Consider the following 15877-nt stretch of genomic DNA (forward strand, 5'->3'; position numbering starts at 1 on the left):
GTATACAGTGGGACAACTATTGTTTGAAAATAATGTGTTAATAGTTTACCTCTATGGACAGGACTTGAAACTTGTTTAGACCTTGCACCAGATTGGTATTGTGGTCGAGTTCACTGCAAATATAAATACATACAAGGAGGTATAAGACAAAAAAAAAAGTCAAATAATTTTTATATGCGTTTCGATCCGAAATCAGAAACTAAGGAATGATCTCTTGGACTGAGAGAGAGAGAGAGAGAAAGAATCGCAGTAGTAAAAATAAGATGAATTAGAAAAAATGAATCTATGCTGAAGTGCTAGTGTTTATGCTAATATATGTATGTGCATAAATGGTGATGTGTATGTTGATATATGTACATGCCGTTAAGTCTCTGTCAATGCTTAACCTCTAGTTGTGGATGTGAGAAAGTTGTATCTGTATGTCTTCAACTTATGAAGTGCTTTAAATAATCAATGTAATGCTAACCTTTCATAAATAATAAATATTGCCATCATCTTGATACCGTTATTAGTAATACTAACAATATAAACATGACATAACGATAACTATTACTAAAAGCTGTATCATGGGTTGGTCATGAACTACTCACTTTTGTATGGTCGCCGCACTGATGAGTTTGTCGTCTTTATCCACCGCGTGCAGAATCAACACAGACCTGTGAACAAGCACAACATTACTCAGCTGTGGCTTTATATGAACAGGTAAGTGAAATGTGTAGGTGACCACAAACGATAGATACCGACATTCTAAATTATTCCCACTTTCAATGTCGGGTTTGAAACAAACCGCTTACTTCAATCGTGATAATAAATATCTGCTTGGCAGTTTTTTGAGGTGTTATGTTATTACTGTGCTTACTATGAAGTGCTTATGGATTAAATTGACTGAGATAGTGTTAATAAGTGTATCTTAGAATAAAACCCAAGGGCTTACCTCGAAGGATCAGCCTTTCCATCTCCAACTATAAAATCCTCAGTACCGTCGTCAATGAAATTGTACTCCGATGTATTCCGCATAAAACTGGAATTTAAGGTATAAACTAGCTGTAAAAATCATAACAGATAGTAAAGGCAATATTCTCAGTTTATTAAAAGCGAAATGACTCCAAGAATTAGAGAAGAAGAAAAAGAAGGGTCGCCTCTCTCTGGGCTCCCAAAATAAGCACACACGCCCATACAAACGCATGTACATATATAAAAAAACCACGAACGGACACACATACAGACACACACATACATATAAACACACAGCAGACATGTACAAAGTTTTGAGTGAAGAAGCAAAAAAAGTCTCAGAGAACTTTGTTCACTGAGACAGAAAGCCAAGGAAACACTCACTAACCTCAGTATTTGTGACTTCAATGTCCTCAATTCGTCTTTGGAGTGAAAGAGCGAAATCCGAATGATCTGGTCTGTCCCGACTATGAAGAGCTGCAAATATAACTGACTGGAGTGAGAGCAGCAACAGACTATCAGGACGAACAAGTGCAGGGTATGTCACACGTGTGTACGGAGTGTGTGTGTGTGTGAAAGTGAGTGTGTGTGAGTGTTTCAATATAGTTATATGCAGTTTAGAACTAAGGACGAATCAATCAAAAACCTAATTGTAAAATTTGTTTTTGGTTAAAACTGTCATCTTACTCATACTGGTTAAGTATCAGTAGGTTTGTGTTAACCCCGAGCTCCTTTCAATGTGGTCAGAGAAAATATAAATTTAAAGCTAAAATAAATTTTCATCGCAAACACATTGTACAACATTTACAAGACAACAATAACAACAGAAGAAACGCTAATAGTAATCATCATCATGAATGAGCTCACATCTTCAATCAAGTTGTTTTGTTTATCAGCAGACACACTGGATTGATAAATAAAGTTTACAACCAGTGCCATTACAGTATGTTTATATACTATTATTAACACATGATGCATGTATTAAAATAATAAGAAGTAAAATCTGAAATAAGTATTATGCCCCTATGCCAAAATGGACATTGCAAAGAGTATTCCGGAGTACAGTGGCAGTTGAAGTCGGTTATTAATAATTTAAGCATTACATTAAAAAAATATTTTCGAGATATGAAGTATACATATTTTGGGAAATGTCTAATTTAAATGTATTCTAAACAGAAATACGTTGACTAAGGTTCAGGGCTTCTGCTAAGGCTAAATTCTTTGGGGTCCCCTTCTTCAGATTTGTAAGGGGTCCCTGTTCTTTGCCCAAATTTGAAGGGGACCCCATTGACGGAAATTGAAGGGGTCCTCCGAACTTTTAATGCGTACTGTACGCAATTTTTTGCGTAAGCAGAAGCCCTGCAGGTTAATATTATTTTGCAAATCCTGCTAGTAAAACATACAGGGAGGAGGGGGGAACAAAAGTCAAAACTCTAGGAGAAAACCAGAGTGAATGAAAGGCATGCAGACGGAGAACTAACTTTCAGAAGTGTTTGGTTGCTCCCAGCGGAATCGTTGGCCAAGACTCGCCATTTGAACAAGCCCTGCATTTCCGGTGTGAAGGATCGGTTGGTCTGTAGACTTCCGTTGACGTTCAGCTTCAGTGGACTGTCCAGGTTAAACAGGTTTAAACTTGCATCAGCCTCTATGGGACCCACCGGATAGAACTGGTGTAAGCGGTTTGGCCCCAGGTCTGGATCCGTCACCAGTTCCTGGAATTACATTACTGGGATGATTCGGAACATAAAGAAGAAATTTGCATGTGTCACTATAATACTAATTAGTGGACAAACGAAGACAATAGCAACAATAACAAGAATAATGATTAATAAGCTGTGCGATTCAAGTAAAATATTTGCTTTAAATCCTGAAAGTAAAAATCAAAAACAAGAAAACAGCAGAAACAATTTATACTGAACCTTCACCGATAACTCATGATGTTAGAGACATTACTACAGTTATAAGATTTAAAATTAATTTTTAAGATATTATTTATACAACTGGATTATGTTTGTAAGACACGTTTGACTGAAAAGAATGTCAATATTGTGAGAGCTGTTGTCTTTCTCTTGATTATTGAGAAACAAGTACACTCCGTTACATCCATCATTTGGTGGGTTGCTACAGATGACTTATGTTGCTTACTATGATTATCACTTTTTGTACTTGCTTCCTCTTGATTAGTTATTTACCTGCAGGTTCAGGATCTCTGTCCCATACTCTGATGTCGCCAGGAAACCAGCAGAAATAACGGAGGTGGTGAAGATGGGAGGGTTGTCGTTGACATCTTTTACAACGACTCGCACTTTAAGTGACGTCGGTGTCTGAAAATGACAATGACAGTAACTACCGAGGACTAATTTAATAAGAGAGCGGTCACTTAAAGAGATTTTTTACCCCAACATTAAAGTTTAAGAAATACATTTTTAAAATGCTGCATGATTCACAACTGTCTCTGTTGCATATTTGTAAGTGAAAGTGTTCCTTGGTGTTACTTTGCTTTTGCGCTAAAAACTTTATTGTTGCCTCGTGTGGCCATTGTCTGGACCGCAAATGATTGATTAAGCGTTGTATAGATGTTATAAGATCTCATATGTCACTTACCTGTGTATCTACACCACAGTTACCGCCAGGAGTACAATCATGAGCTGTGACTGTGACCGTGACCTCACTTTGCTTTTCTCTGTCCAGAGGCTTTACCAGCGTGATGACACCTTCTTGATGTGAATCAGGTTCGACAGCAAAGTAGTCGGAGAACTCACTGGGCTCTGCAAAATGTTATCAGTCTTACTCAGAATTAAATTACGAAAACATAGTTGAATGTTCGAGTCTTCGTCTTTCTCTTTCACTCTCTCACTTACACACAATCCCATGGCAACTTACCAAACTTATAGCAGGTCCTTGCGTCAGTGTCGTTGTCAAGTGCAAGGACACTGCCAACTACAATAGCATACTTGTTCTCCTCCACTGCAAACTCTGGTGGACTCTGCTTGAACTGAGCGGGGTTATCGTTTGTATCGTTGATGCTTATCGTCACCGGATCTGACATAGTGGAAAGAGGGGTTGGAAGTCCTTTATCCTTTGCGAGAATCCGCAACTAAGAAGATCAGACACACAGATAACAGAGTATGTCAGCATTTAAAGATCTTTTACCACAATTTTTATTATTATAGTTCTCGTTAACTTAGCATTATCACATAAAATAGTGTATGCATTATAGACGTGTACACACGAACACACACATACATATAAATACACACTTACACATTCTATTTCAGTTGTAGAAATAGAAACGTGATGGATAATGTTCTTGTGGATTAAAGTTTCATTAAAAGTTTCCAAAATGTTTAGAAATAGAAAAGTACTCTTAACCCCAAAACGTTAGTCCTTGATTAGAACCTTGTTATACCAATAGCAACAGAAGCTTTCCTCTTTAACTCTATATTACCAGCAGTCTCAACCGAGGAGTAGGAGTGATAAAAGGTAAGTAGCTTCGTCGCCAAAAATGTCATGACTTATTCTGTACTTGAGCCTCCTTTGTTCTGTCTTTTTTTCAGTTTCTCTCTCTGACAAAAAGCTCTAATGCGCTTATTGAGTTTTAATTTGACGCCAAAGACACATTGTAGAATCTTTAGTTAAGACAATTTGCACTTCCAAACATAAACAAGAACATTTCTAACCACAAACTGCGATTTTGTCTCCCTGTCGAACTTCTTGTTCGGTGCCAACGTGAGCACGCCGCTGTCACGGTCAAGGCGAAAGAAAACCAAGTCGTCGGCTCTGATCGTGGTGTTGTCCAGAAAATACTCCACTTTGCCGTTAGTGTCTTTGTCCTTGTCTTCATCAGTAGCAAGGAAAGTGTAGATTGATGACCCTGGCTCTAAACACTGTACACAGCCACAGGGAGAAAGACTTGGTCATCGGCTTTCAAACAAAGGTAGTTATTGACATTAAAAAATATATGAACACGTACAACATTTAATTATAAGTAGAATTCTTTTCCATATTATTTATTTATTGTAGAACGTGCCATCTAGAAATTCTCCAACTTCCAAGCAAATCAAACCAAACATCAAACGTTGGTTTATTAGCCAAACTTATTACTTAGACCACATTAAGGTTCCATAAACTATCCTTTGTCTCTAGTAGAAAGTCAAACAACTTTAATTACGTATTCTACCAGGGCACACACCCGTCTTTCATGCTAATCATGCAATGTAATCACCTCAGATACTGGCGGCACCGGTCCAATGTCCACAAAGCGAGGTGCATTGAGGTTGACATCTATAACCTTCAAAGTAACATTGGCTGTGGCACTCAGGGGTGGATCCCCGCCATCAGTCACTGTCAGTATGTAAAAATAGTCTCCTGCCTTTCCTGTAAGATTGATGTTGACTAATATGTTGCCAGTAGCCGGGTGGACGGTAAACAAGTCGAGACTTCCAGGCTCCGGAGTCAGTTGATATGTCAGTTTTGCGTTTTGCCCCAAGTCCTGGTCTGTGACTTTTATTTCTGGACTGATGTCTGACACTCTGTCACCCTTCGTAGCAGTCTCCACAACTCTACCAAATATGGTTGTATTAGCCGGGTGGAACTCGGGTGCATTGTCATTGACATCCAAGACCTTGATCTCGATCTGCTTCGTGGAACGGAGTTTGAAGTCTGACGTGGGGTTGTCAAGAGCAACGACACTCAGAGTGTATGTATCTTTCTTTTCACGGTCTAGGGTATTTTTCACTGTGATTGCACCCTATAAAACAAGAAAACTCTGTAGCAAAGAAAGGTTTGAAGATAAAGCTTGGGCTTAAATATGCATGCATAAACAAAAGATAACCCCAGAAATAAAAATCTCATGTGTTTCAGTTGGATTACATTGTATTTGTACATATGTGACAGGTGAACCGTTAGAATTAAAAAATCCCAAGCAAACTGAACTGTTTTCTTGTAGTCCTAAATTTTCTAAATCGTTAAATGGTTGTGAACAATGTTTCTCAAAATGTCATTTCTCAAAAAATCGTTTCCCGTAGATAAAAGATGTACTCTGGCCAAAGTTGGTGAGGAACCGACAAACGGTCTGATCGTTGTTAATAAACAAGACTCTTCCCTCGATACACTACAATATACATAAAATGGCCAATCTCTGTTTTATAAGGTTAAAAATGATCTTAAGTGCATAAAAATCTGTTAATTAATGTTTTGTCTCTTATTTTTTTTTTGTCTTCATCATTCATTCTCTTTGTGCCCTGCTTATTATCCATCAATCATCAATCATCATCAATCATCATCACCATCAATCATCATCACCATCCATCAATCCATCCATCAATCCATCATCATCATCATCATCATCATCATCATCATCATCATCATCAAATGCATACGTTATTTCCCGGATCAGTGGTAATGTCGAAGTCCTGGACATCGTCTTCAAAACCAAAGGAGACTCTTCCATTGCCCCCTTCATCACGATCTTCAGCAGTAATGAGAGCGACCCACGTGTCCAGAGTAGCATTCTCAAAGACAAAAAAAGTCGTGTTGGCATTAGTGATGTTAGGGGCATTGTCATTGGCGTCGATCACATTGACTACGACAGTCACGTTAGATGACAAAGCGGGCGATCCGTTGTCAGTAGCAACCAAAGTAAAGCTGAGGGTATCCTGACTTTCTCTGTCCAGCTTTTTTCTTAGAGAAATCTTGCCTGGAAAAAAATGTACAGAGAATAAGGACCATCACGTTAATTAAAACTGAACTAATAATCTAGTAATGTAAAGACTCAAGAGGGATATAAACGTTAAGAATAGGACATAGTGCAATATTTTTTCGTGGATTGTCTGATATCACAAAGCCCCTCAGATCATATTATTTGTAGACAAGTACTGTCTCTGACTCACGTTCTTAGCGTAAGACTGAATCGCTTCACAGGGTGACTCTCATGTAAACCCTGAATAAAGTCATTTACCGTCTGGTGTAACGGAAAATGAGGACGTGGTATCTGGGATGGAGAAGGTGACCGTCTGGTCTCTGTCTCTGTCTGTTGCGGTGAAGGAAGCGACCTCTGTTACTATGGTTACGGCTTCGGACACGTTCAGCAGTTGAGGACCTTTGATCTCAGGGTAACAGTCGTTCACATCGTTTAATGTGATAGTTATTTTCGCTGAAAGAGGTCAGTAGAAAACAGGTCAATAGAACACAGTTCCAGCAGTGGTAACAGCAATAAATAACAAATAAACAAATTCACAAAGAAAAAGGGTAATACATTAAGCAAATATTAAGAAAGGAATGTGCATGATTAACAATGAGGACCGATTGTAAGGTTTATGAATAAAATTGTATCAGCTTAGTGTCATCAATATTTGTTTTTGCGCCTTGTGCTGGTAAAATAATTCTTGAACTATTTACAGAATGTCAAAGTACAAGACGGATGTGCTTATCGTTAAAAGCAGACCAGGAACCTCAAAATCTGCAGCGGATTCTGGTTTAACGAACACTATTTTCACATTTTAACATTTTAACTCACAATCTGACGCCACATAAAAGTCTTCACACCTGACACTATAACTGCCCTTGTCATTTACGTACGTCATACAGGTATTACAGATGCTATCAATGATACTATTGCAGGTCCTTACAAGCCTGTCCTTACCTGAAGCTGTCTGTGGGATGTTAAGCACGCCATTCTTATCTGTGACCTTTAGCACCAACATAACGGTCTCCGCAGTTTCTCGGTCGCACGTGGAGTTGACATAAACCTCGCCAGTCATGGAGTTTATCGCAAACCAGTCCTGTGTCAGATTCAAAACCAATTTGTTAACATTTCAATAACAAATAAAACGACAAAGTTTCATTTACTCTGAAATCGCTCCACTAAATATAACAGTGGATATTTACAGATTGTAATTACACCACCAACTAAGACGGCCCAAGGAACTTTACAGAAGAACTTTTACAAAAAATAAACGGTTTGTTTTAAAAATCCATCAAAGTTATTTGCGCTGTACACAGACAATCTCGTCTCACGTTCGCGTTCATCAAACAGCAATCACATCACACATCGCAAAACTAATATGCATATTATGTAGATTGTTCAGTGAAGTAAGCCCCAGAAGACTTCAACAAAGTCACCATGTCATCTGAGAAAGTAGACAAATCAATACGCAGTCCTGACAGCAAATCAGATAGCTGGTTCCATTGACACCATGTAGAAAAGAAAGAACACCCTACCTTAAAATTCAAAAGCATATGAATGGAGCAGTTAATGTTCATCTTCTGGCAAATCAGGAAATCATAAAGCCGAAGAGAAACAGCAAAAGCCATTTAAAGGAAAACTGTTCACGACGATAATCCTAAAGTTCCTAGCAAGAATCGCAGGCAGACAACAGGCAGGAATATCAAAACATAACACAGAAAATACGTCTGATGCCATCTTCCCTTAAGCCAGCAAAACGTGGGACATATACAAAGACAGAAGTCCAGATTTTGAAACTACGTAAGAATGCAGAAGACAAATAATAAACATTGTAATGTTTGCAGAGACTTCATAACCTTTACTTGTAAAATCACATCTTACCCATACGCTGTTGATGTTGACACTGGTGCCCCGGTCGTTGTAAGCTTCTGTTTCATTCTGCACTATCTCGTACATCAAGTCAGGGTTACTGTCTCTATCTAGGGCTCTCATGACGGCTACAGTCATCCATTGAGGAGCGTTTTCGCTGATATTCCGACTGCTTTGTAATTCGTTAAACGCCGGAGGTTCATCGTTGATGTCAATGAGTCTAACGGTGACGGTAGCGCTGGAGGAACGTGGAGGGTCCCCCCTGTCCAGCACGAGGACAGTCAAATTGAAGGCTGGGGTCGTGTCGCGGTCTAGATGGGATTCTAGCGCCACAGTGACCTCCCCTGTAGTGCTGTCCACCCTAAAGTTACCGGACCCACCCGAGCCCAAGACGAAGAAGATGGCGTTGTTTGGCGCGCTTCCATCGGCGTCTGTCGCGCTGACAGAAGCCACCCGAGAACCTGTAGAAGCCATCCATCTCACTTAATGCATTTCAATCTAATTATTTTTCGTTTTGAAATGTGTCTGTAAAATACCAAGTGTAAACTTCTCTTGAAAATCTATAGAACTTTCAGCGAGAAAAAAAACAAAACACCAAAACATGCAATACGTAGAACATCTTCAAAAGTGTCATTTCATACAAGTATCATATGAGTGGGTATTGGGGAGAAAGCGTGTCTGTGGTGCGTAGTAACCTGTAAACATTCTATTGTGTCCGTATCTAAAAACACACTTACACATTTGTTTTATTAATGATTTACCTGCTGCAGTATTTTCTGGAATCGAACAATGGTAAAGTGACGAATTGAACTTGGGTGTACAGTCATTAGCATCCTGAAATTAGGAATGTCATGTAAGACTACTCGACATTTATAGACTAATAAACTATTGCGTCAATAACAATATTTAAGGAACGATCAAATAATCATCTCTCTCTATATATATATGACCCGCCACGACGAAGTGATTCTTAAGTCGTGCAGAACAGTTTCGTACTAGAGGCCCCGAAAGGCGACTGGGGTCAATTTTGTGCAATTTGACTTTTCTTTAAAAATGGATTCCTTGGTCATAAAACTAACAGGAAGACGCACTGCTATGTTAAAATAAAATGTTAGAAATTGCCTTAAAATACATATTAATCGAGGTACCCTCCCCCCAGCCATCCGTCCAGATTTCTACAGGAGAAAGGCGAAATTCAATCGCTGTTTCAGTACTATTTTCCTGGAAAACACCCATCATATTATACCTTGACAAAGAGCCGAGAGTCTGTACTGAAAAGTCGCATCAAAGACCGATTCAAATATTAACGAATTAAGACATTTGTCTCCAAAATTTTAGGAGTGAACAAATTTGGTCGTATTAATATCGACGCATCCAATGGGAGTATCAGACACTGAACTTTCCTTGGTAACAAAAAGCAAGGTGCTGAGCGATTGGCTGGTTTTGTTCACACGTGCTGCGTAAGCGAGCATGGCGAAAACGGATTTGAACGACGAGGCATTTTTAGATATTAATCCATGAAGCCAGTGGAACATTTTGTGCTTTTTGATTGAATAAAGGGGAAAGTGTTTACTCAGTGCTGAGTAAATTACCAGTACATGTGCTTCTAGAAATTTCTATTTTTGTGTGGCATGCCAATTCTCCAGTTCTTCCGGTATGTCAAGCACGCAGTTTTCTTCCTTTTTTTTATTCCTCTACTCATTTAGGTTGGAGGTATTCAGGACAAGTATTTCCTTGAACTGATAAAATGATTCACAGAAAGAAGACTTTTAATGTATCTGATGATGGATACAAGTTTGTATCTGATGAAACTACCTTCTTACCTTGACGGTGACGACGACAGAGACGCTGGTACTTCGAGAAGGTGAGCCGTGGTCTCGAGCGCCTACCAGCAGAGTCACTCTACCTGTTGTCTTGTCAGGTAAAGACTCGTAATCCAAAGGCGAGACTAAGCCAAGCTGTCCAGTAGATTTGTCCACCGTGAAGTTTAGATGTAAAGTTGAAGTGTTTAACACGAAATATTCTATCTCCTTATTGACACCAGCATCAGCATCAGTGGCCTTTAGAAATACAACGAAAACATGCAATATTAATGCAGACCTCTGGGTAAAAGTAGGATTGGGTCATCATTGTCTTCTATAAAGGCTCAGAGCTCAAAGTTGTTAAATAAAACAGTTGATAGGATACTAGCCAACCAGACCAACAAATATGGATTATATATCTCTATAACATAGTATTTTCAAAGTATTGATAAGGAATAAAAAGACGAACAAATAATCACGTGATCTCGGGTTAAACTCTGGTACTTTATCTTTAGGACAGTCATAGATAACGACTATACCCTATCAAATCAGTGTAAATATGCATAAGAATCAACACAGATAATGAGTTGGTATACATTTTTTCGGTAGTTACACTAAGTTATGTAGCTTTGTAACGTTTATAGAATTTATTAAATGAAATGGCTTTGCTAAAATAATCTTCCTGTTTATTTTTACAATTTATTTGTTTATGTATTAGTCTGGGAAATATCAAATAAACTAGCCTTTAGACTACCACATACTGGTTTCCCACTCACTTTCACTGTTATCGGGGTGTAAAAGGAAGTCACGTTTTCAGTGACGAAGGCCGAGTACTCGGGTTTCTCAAATATCGGAGGGTTATCGTTGATGTCGGTGAGGACGACGTTGAGGGTGGCAGTGGCCCTCCTTCCTCCACCATCCGTAGCCTCGACTGTCAGACTGTAGGCTTGTCTCTTCTCGTAGTCAAGGCCGTTGTCCTGGGCAACCGTCACGACCCCTGATTTACTGTCAACGAGGAATCTGCAGACATGCGCAGTGCGTGTGACTCGAAGCATCATAAGGGACTTCACGCATCTCTAAACTAATCCACAAACCGTTAATCTATTTAGAATTTTATCCACATCATCCATTGTTCTCCATCTTTTATTTACTTATTCCTTTTGCCATATTCATGGTATTTAGCTTTACGATGATGACGACTACAGATTGTACAAATGTGTTCACAAACAAAACATCAATTATTCGCATTGTTTCCAAACATAGACGTAAAACTGTTACCACTAGTCATTTGAATTCTATGTGTAGTTGCTTATACACCGTCTGTTGAATGACATCAAGTCTGATTACTTACAAGCCGTTAGAGTCTGGCAGCGAGTAGGTAACTGTTTTAAACTGTTGACTTCTATCTCCATCCGTCGCCTGTTACAACACATATCATCTATAAGGAGTTGCAATCTACATTTGCTTGCAGAACATTACATGAACACTTGTCAAATCGTGTTCTTATTATTGTTGTTATTAAAAGTAACGTTCATCTCTGTTTATTTGTGTCAATAGCAAATGATTGATTGCATTTTATTACAGTAGACGAGGTGAAGGTTGGATACCTCTGTAATTATTACCAGCGCAAAAACGTCAGTGAATACATTAGTATTAGTTCTTCCAATAAGAATACAAACAATACTAGGAATGATAACAACACTAACTTATTGCTGTTGCTGTCTCGATGTTGATCTTGGTATTTGTCGTTATTGTAATGTAAGTCTAAATATTATAAATGATAACAACTGTATTACATTAACAGTGCAGATGGATGTTCCGTGTGTAGCGTTCTCTGGAATCGAGGCGTTGTAGGAGTGGTTGGTGAAGACAGGACTGTAGTCGTTCTCGTCCTGTATGGTCACGTGGACCACCAAGCTGTCATGTCGTTTTTCGGCCGTCAACGTCTCCATGGCCGTTATCTGAACACAGCGAGTGTTACCAGTGTTATTATAATGTTTATATATATTAGACATATACACGCTATCATCTGTGACCAACTGACGAGAAGCAAGTGAAGCACATTTATAAATGTCTGTATTTTATGCTGATTAGAAGCGTTTTCTCTGTGTGCGCTTTTTATGGAGAGGACATAGATGACTGACAACTAAAGCAAGCTTGACGGAAAGGATTTTGCCTTCTACACGCCAAGCTCTAGAACATGTGAACCACTTACAATTCTCCCTAGTTCTATTAGGCTTTAGGACAGATATATATATATACACATATAAATAATTGATATATCTTAACCCATTTATGGCTCATTTTTCATTATTGGATCAGTGGGGACATCCGAGTCGTGTATATTATATGTAATGTAGAGGTGGATTTGCCTGGCTTTTCATATTTGTTCCACCACATAACTCAACAATAAAACAAAATAATTTTTCTACAAATCTTTGTTGCTTAAGTATCTCTAGATCATTTGAAAGATTTTAAAATTTCAACCAAGGCATAGATGGGTTAATGCACACTTAACTGTGTACACGAAAGTCAGTTAAAAATATTTTCATAAAATCTTTGATTGAGACTTTCTTTTGCCGCATCGTAGAGGTAGTCATTCCGTAGGCCATATTGGTTGACATTTTAATCATTATTTTCTTTATAAGAAAACTACTTTTCCTTCTTGCAGCGAAAAAATACCATAGTTTGCTGGAGCTGACACGCATGCATACACAAACCTCACCTCATCGTTTTAGTTAGAATTTGTCAACACAGCAGAAGCAAACTTAAAAAAAATATTTTCCGTTTTAAACTCTTCTATAATTAAATAATGATGTAATATACAAGTTTGCAATCGAAATGTGTCAGCCTTGATAGAACTTAATATTCTATTTCTTTAAATGTATTGAAATCTTACGTTGAGGTCTAGAGTTGGCCGCGTCTCATAGTCCAGGACGGTGTTGTTTTTCACTCGAATAATGACATCGGCAGACGACTGCACCTCCACAGGGTACACCTCAAAGTACTGGGCGAACGGCCCTTCGAGAGTCAGTTTAAACTGACTATTTTCATTCTGTCAAATGTAATAATTAAATGTAAATGTTCATAAAAATACATAACATTTATGCAAAATATATGAGATTTATTAGACAATAATATGATATAGATATGTGTATGTGTGTGTGTAATGAAGCACTTTTAAATATTCAATACATCCACATCCAAGACTGCATTATGTTTACTTTGCACAATTTCGATGTTTCAAGCTCCATCTTTACTTAAATTTACACAACTTTGTCCATAAGAAACAGTTTCTTAATATCTCTGTAAGCCTCACCTCATCGAGATCAGCAACATGAATGGAACCAGTCAAGAGAAGCGCCGTGCCCTCCACACTGTTTTCTGTGACACTCGCCGTCACCGACCCACTGGGACTAAAGCGAGGTGAGTTGTTGTTGATGTCGATTATGTTTATCTTCACAAGTCCTTGAAAAGAACACGACAAATAGGTAATAAGAAAGTTGTGATAGCTTTGAAATATTTAGTGTTGCCCCATGATGAGGAAAATTACAGATTGCAGAGTTCGCCGCTCGCAATTTACATTGTTACCGTTTAGAAACTAGTGAGAGAAAGGCAAGAGTTCGAAAGATCTGAACACAAATTCAGAATATATACTTTCAAAAAATAGATATTCTATCTCTACCTTTTGCGGACTGAGGTTTGTTCTGTTCGGCTTTGATGTCCTCCACTTGTATGGCCAAAGTGAACATTCTCGTCGCTGTTTTGTCTAGCGGTTTAAGAGCCTTCAGTGCTCCAGTATTGTTATTTATTCCAATCCATTGCTTTACGACGAAACGAAAAACGTAATAAAGTGAAAGTTACATAAAGCTGTATTATAAACCATAACAACATAATTACTCGAATGCTTCGTAAATTATCTGTAGTTTTATAGGGTTACAAAATTATCTGTAGTTTTACAGGTTTTACAGCATTACTTATTCTACTTACATAAGTACGAGCACTTACGTTCAAGACCTTAGCATCCAAACTAGTGTAGATGCCGGACTGTCCAGTACTTTCAGTCCACAGGATGGAGTATCGGAGCTGGCTGTTCAGATCCGGGTCTGTAGCTGTCATGACGTAGAGTTGACCGGATGCAGTTTCATTGACGTCAATCGTGACGTCACTCCGATCGCCAAACGTCGGATTTTCGTCGTTAACGTCCGAGAGTGTGATGTTGACAGTACAATTAGAGGACTTGGGGTTCTCTGCCTGGTCCCTGGCGACGATGGTCAGTAGATAACTTGATGTTTGTTCGCGATCCAAGGGACCTGAAACTTTTATCTCTCCGGACGTGGCGCTGATCCGAAACCGATCCTGAGCGCCGCTTTCTATGAAGTACGACACCAGGTTGTTGGGGGCGCTGCCATCAGCATCAGATGCGGTAACAGTCGTGACGACGGAACCTGACAAAAATTTGTAGATTTTTATTTATAGGTAGCAAAGGATTTATTAAAATGTTCATGTCAGTATCAGTAAAACACAGTTTCTCCAATAATTCATTTATAATTTAATTTCCATGAGAATACCTGGTCAATAATGTAAACATGTACTGCTGCATTTAAATACAAACTTTAATTTTATAAGCATCATTTCCCTTGCAAAAGTACTTTTTTAAAACTAAAACATGAAGACTCTAAGCAATAAGACGTATTTGTATTAAATAACATTTTACAAAGAAAACCAAAGCAAGATGAGCTAAGAAAACACACATACCGAGAGAAGTGTTTTCTTTAACTGATGCTGAGTATGATAGATGTTTGAAGCTTGGAGCGTTGTCGTTGATGTCCTGCACAGACAAATAAGAAGTCACATTCCAGCTCGTGAATGACAGGAAGCCGTTGCTTCTTACAGCAAGATAAGGTATTTACGTATTAGTTACAGTATATAAAAAGTAAACATGAGATGGTAAACATAACGTGATTTTTACATGTTAGATGCAATCCTAAATTATTTGAACCAAAATAAAAGTGTAAATTTTAGGCAGCAAAACAATACATTCAGTCTGTAATTATAAGACATTTACACGATATATCTAGCCTTCTTACCAACAGAGTGATGGTGACGTGTACTGTGGAGCTTAGAGCCGGATGTCCGTGATCTGTGGCTACTGCTGTGAGGGTGATGGTCCCTGGCTGTCCAGCAAGGAATGAGACAGATTCATAGTCCATTGGAAGGACGACTGTAACCCCACCAGTAAGAGGGTTAATGTGAAAATTATCAACATGTCCAGGAGGAGATGAAGTTTTTGAGAGAGTGTATGTAATGTTGCTGTTCTGTGTTCCACTCTTGTCGCCATCTGTCGCCTGTGAAAGAAGAAACACGTGGCACTCAATTCTTAACTTGTAACTTTTAAAATTATTTTTTCATAATAAACTTGCTTTTATTTTACTTTTAAGTTTATAAAAATGCGTTAAAGTTAATAATGACAAAGAGTGATTACGCTATTACTAGGTAAGTCTGTTATTTCCATAAGAATCAGATTGAACTGTGATGACATTCTGTTAACATAACATTTCTGTTA

At 38.4% G+C, this 15877-nt stretch overlaps 1 protein-coding gene across 2 annotated transcripts in view; it reads right to left on the reverse strand.

The window, feature by feature from the left end:
• Positions 1-15877, reverse strand: part of LOC112562104 (cadherin-23-like) — a 36814-nt gene that overhangs the window by 4076 nt on the left and 16861 nt on the right. The window contains exons 25-49 of one of the 2 annotated variants that reach the window (XM_025235118.1): positions 15402-15659; positions 15070-15142; positions 14320-14759; positions 13997-14135; positions 13631-13779; positions 13211-13366; positions 12108-12272; positions 11663-11730; positions 11088-11331; positions 10333-10569; positions 9271-9343; positions 8522-8970; positions 7598-7736; positions 6914-7108; positions 6336-6652; positions 5180-5704; positions 4635-4841; positions 3838-4051; positions 3559-3722; positions 3147-3278; positions 2436-2666; positions 1343-1431; positions 935-1021; positions 591-656; positions 50-113 (exon numbers count right to left, since the gene is read on the reverse strand). In XM_025235118.1, coding sequence (XP_025090903.1) covers positions 50-113; positions 591-656; positions 935-1021; positions 1343-1431; positions 2436-2666; positions 3147-3278; positions 3559-3722; positions 3838-4051; positions 4635-4841; positions 5180-5704; positions 6336-6652; positions 6914-7108; positions 7598-7736; positions 8522-8970; positions 9271-9343; positions 10333-10569; positions 11088-11331; positions 11663-11730; positions 12108-12272; positions 13211-13366; positions 13631-13779; positions 13997-14135; positions 14320-14759; positions 15070-15142; positions 15402-15659 — 4881 coding nt within the window. The remainder of the gene's footprint in view (positions 1-49; positions 114-590; positions 657-934; positions 1022-1342; positions 1432-2435; positions 2667-3146; positions 3279-3558; positions 3723-3837; positions 4052-4634; positions 4842-5179; positions 5705-6335; positions 6653-6913; positions 7109-7597; positions 7737-8521; positions 8971-9270; positions 9344-10332; positions 10570-11087; positions 11332-11662; positions 11731-12107; positions 12273-13210; positions 13367-13630; positions 13780-13996; positions 14136-14319; positions 14760-15069; positions 15143-15401; positions 15660-15877) is intronic. The other variant, XM_025235125.1, reaches the window with a different exon arrangement.

This window comes from Pomacea canaliculata, linkage group LG1 (genome assembly GCF_003073045.1).
Source record: "Pomacea canaliculata isolate SZHN2017 linkage group LG1, ASM307304v1, whole genome shotgun sequence".
NCBI classification, from domain to species: Eukaryota; Metazoa; Mollusca; class Gastropoda; order Architaenioglossa; family Ampullariidae; genus Pomacea; species Pomacea canaliculata.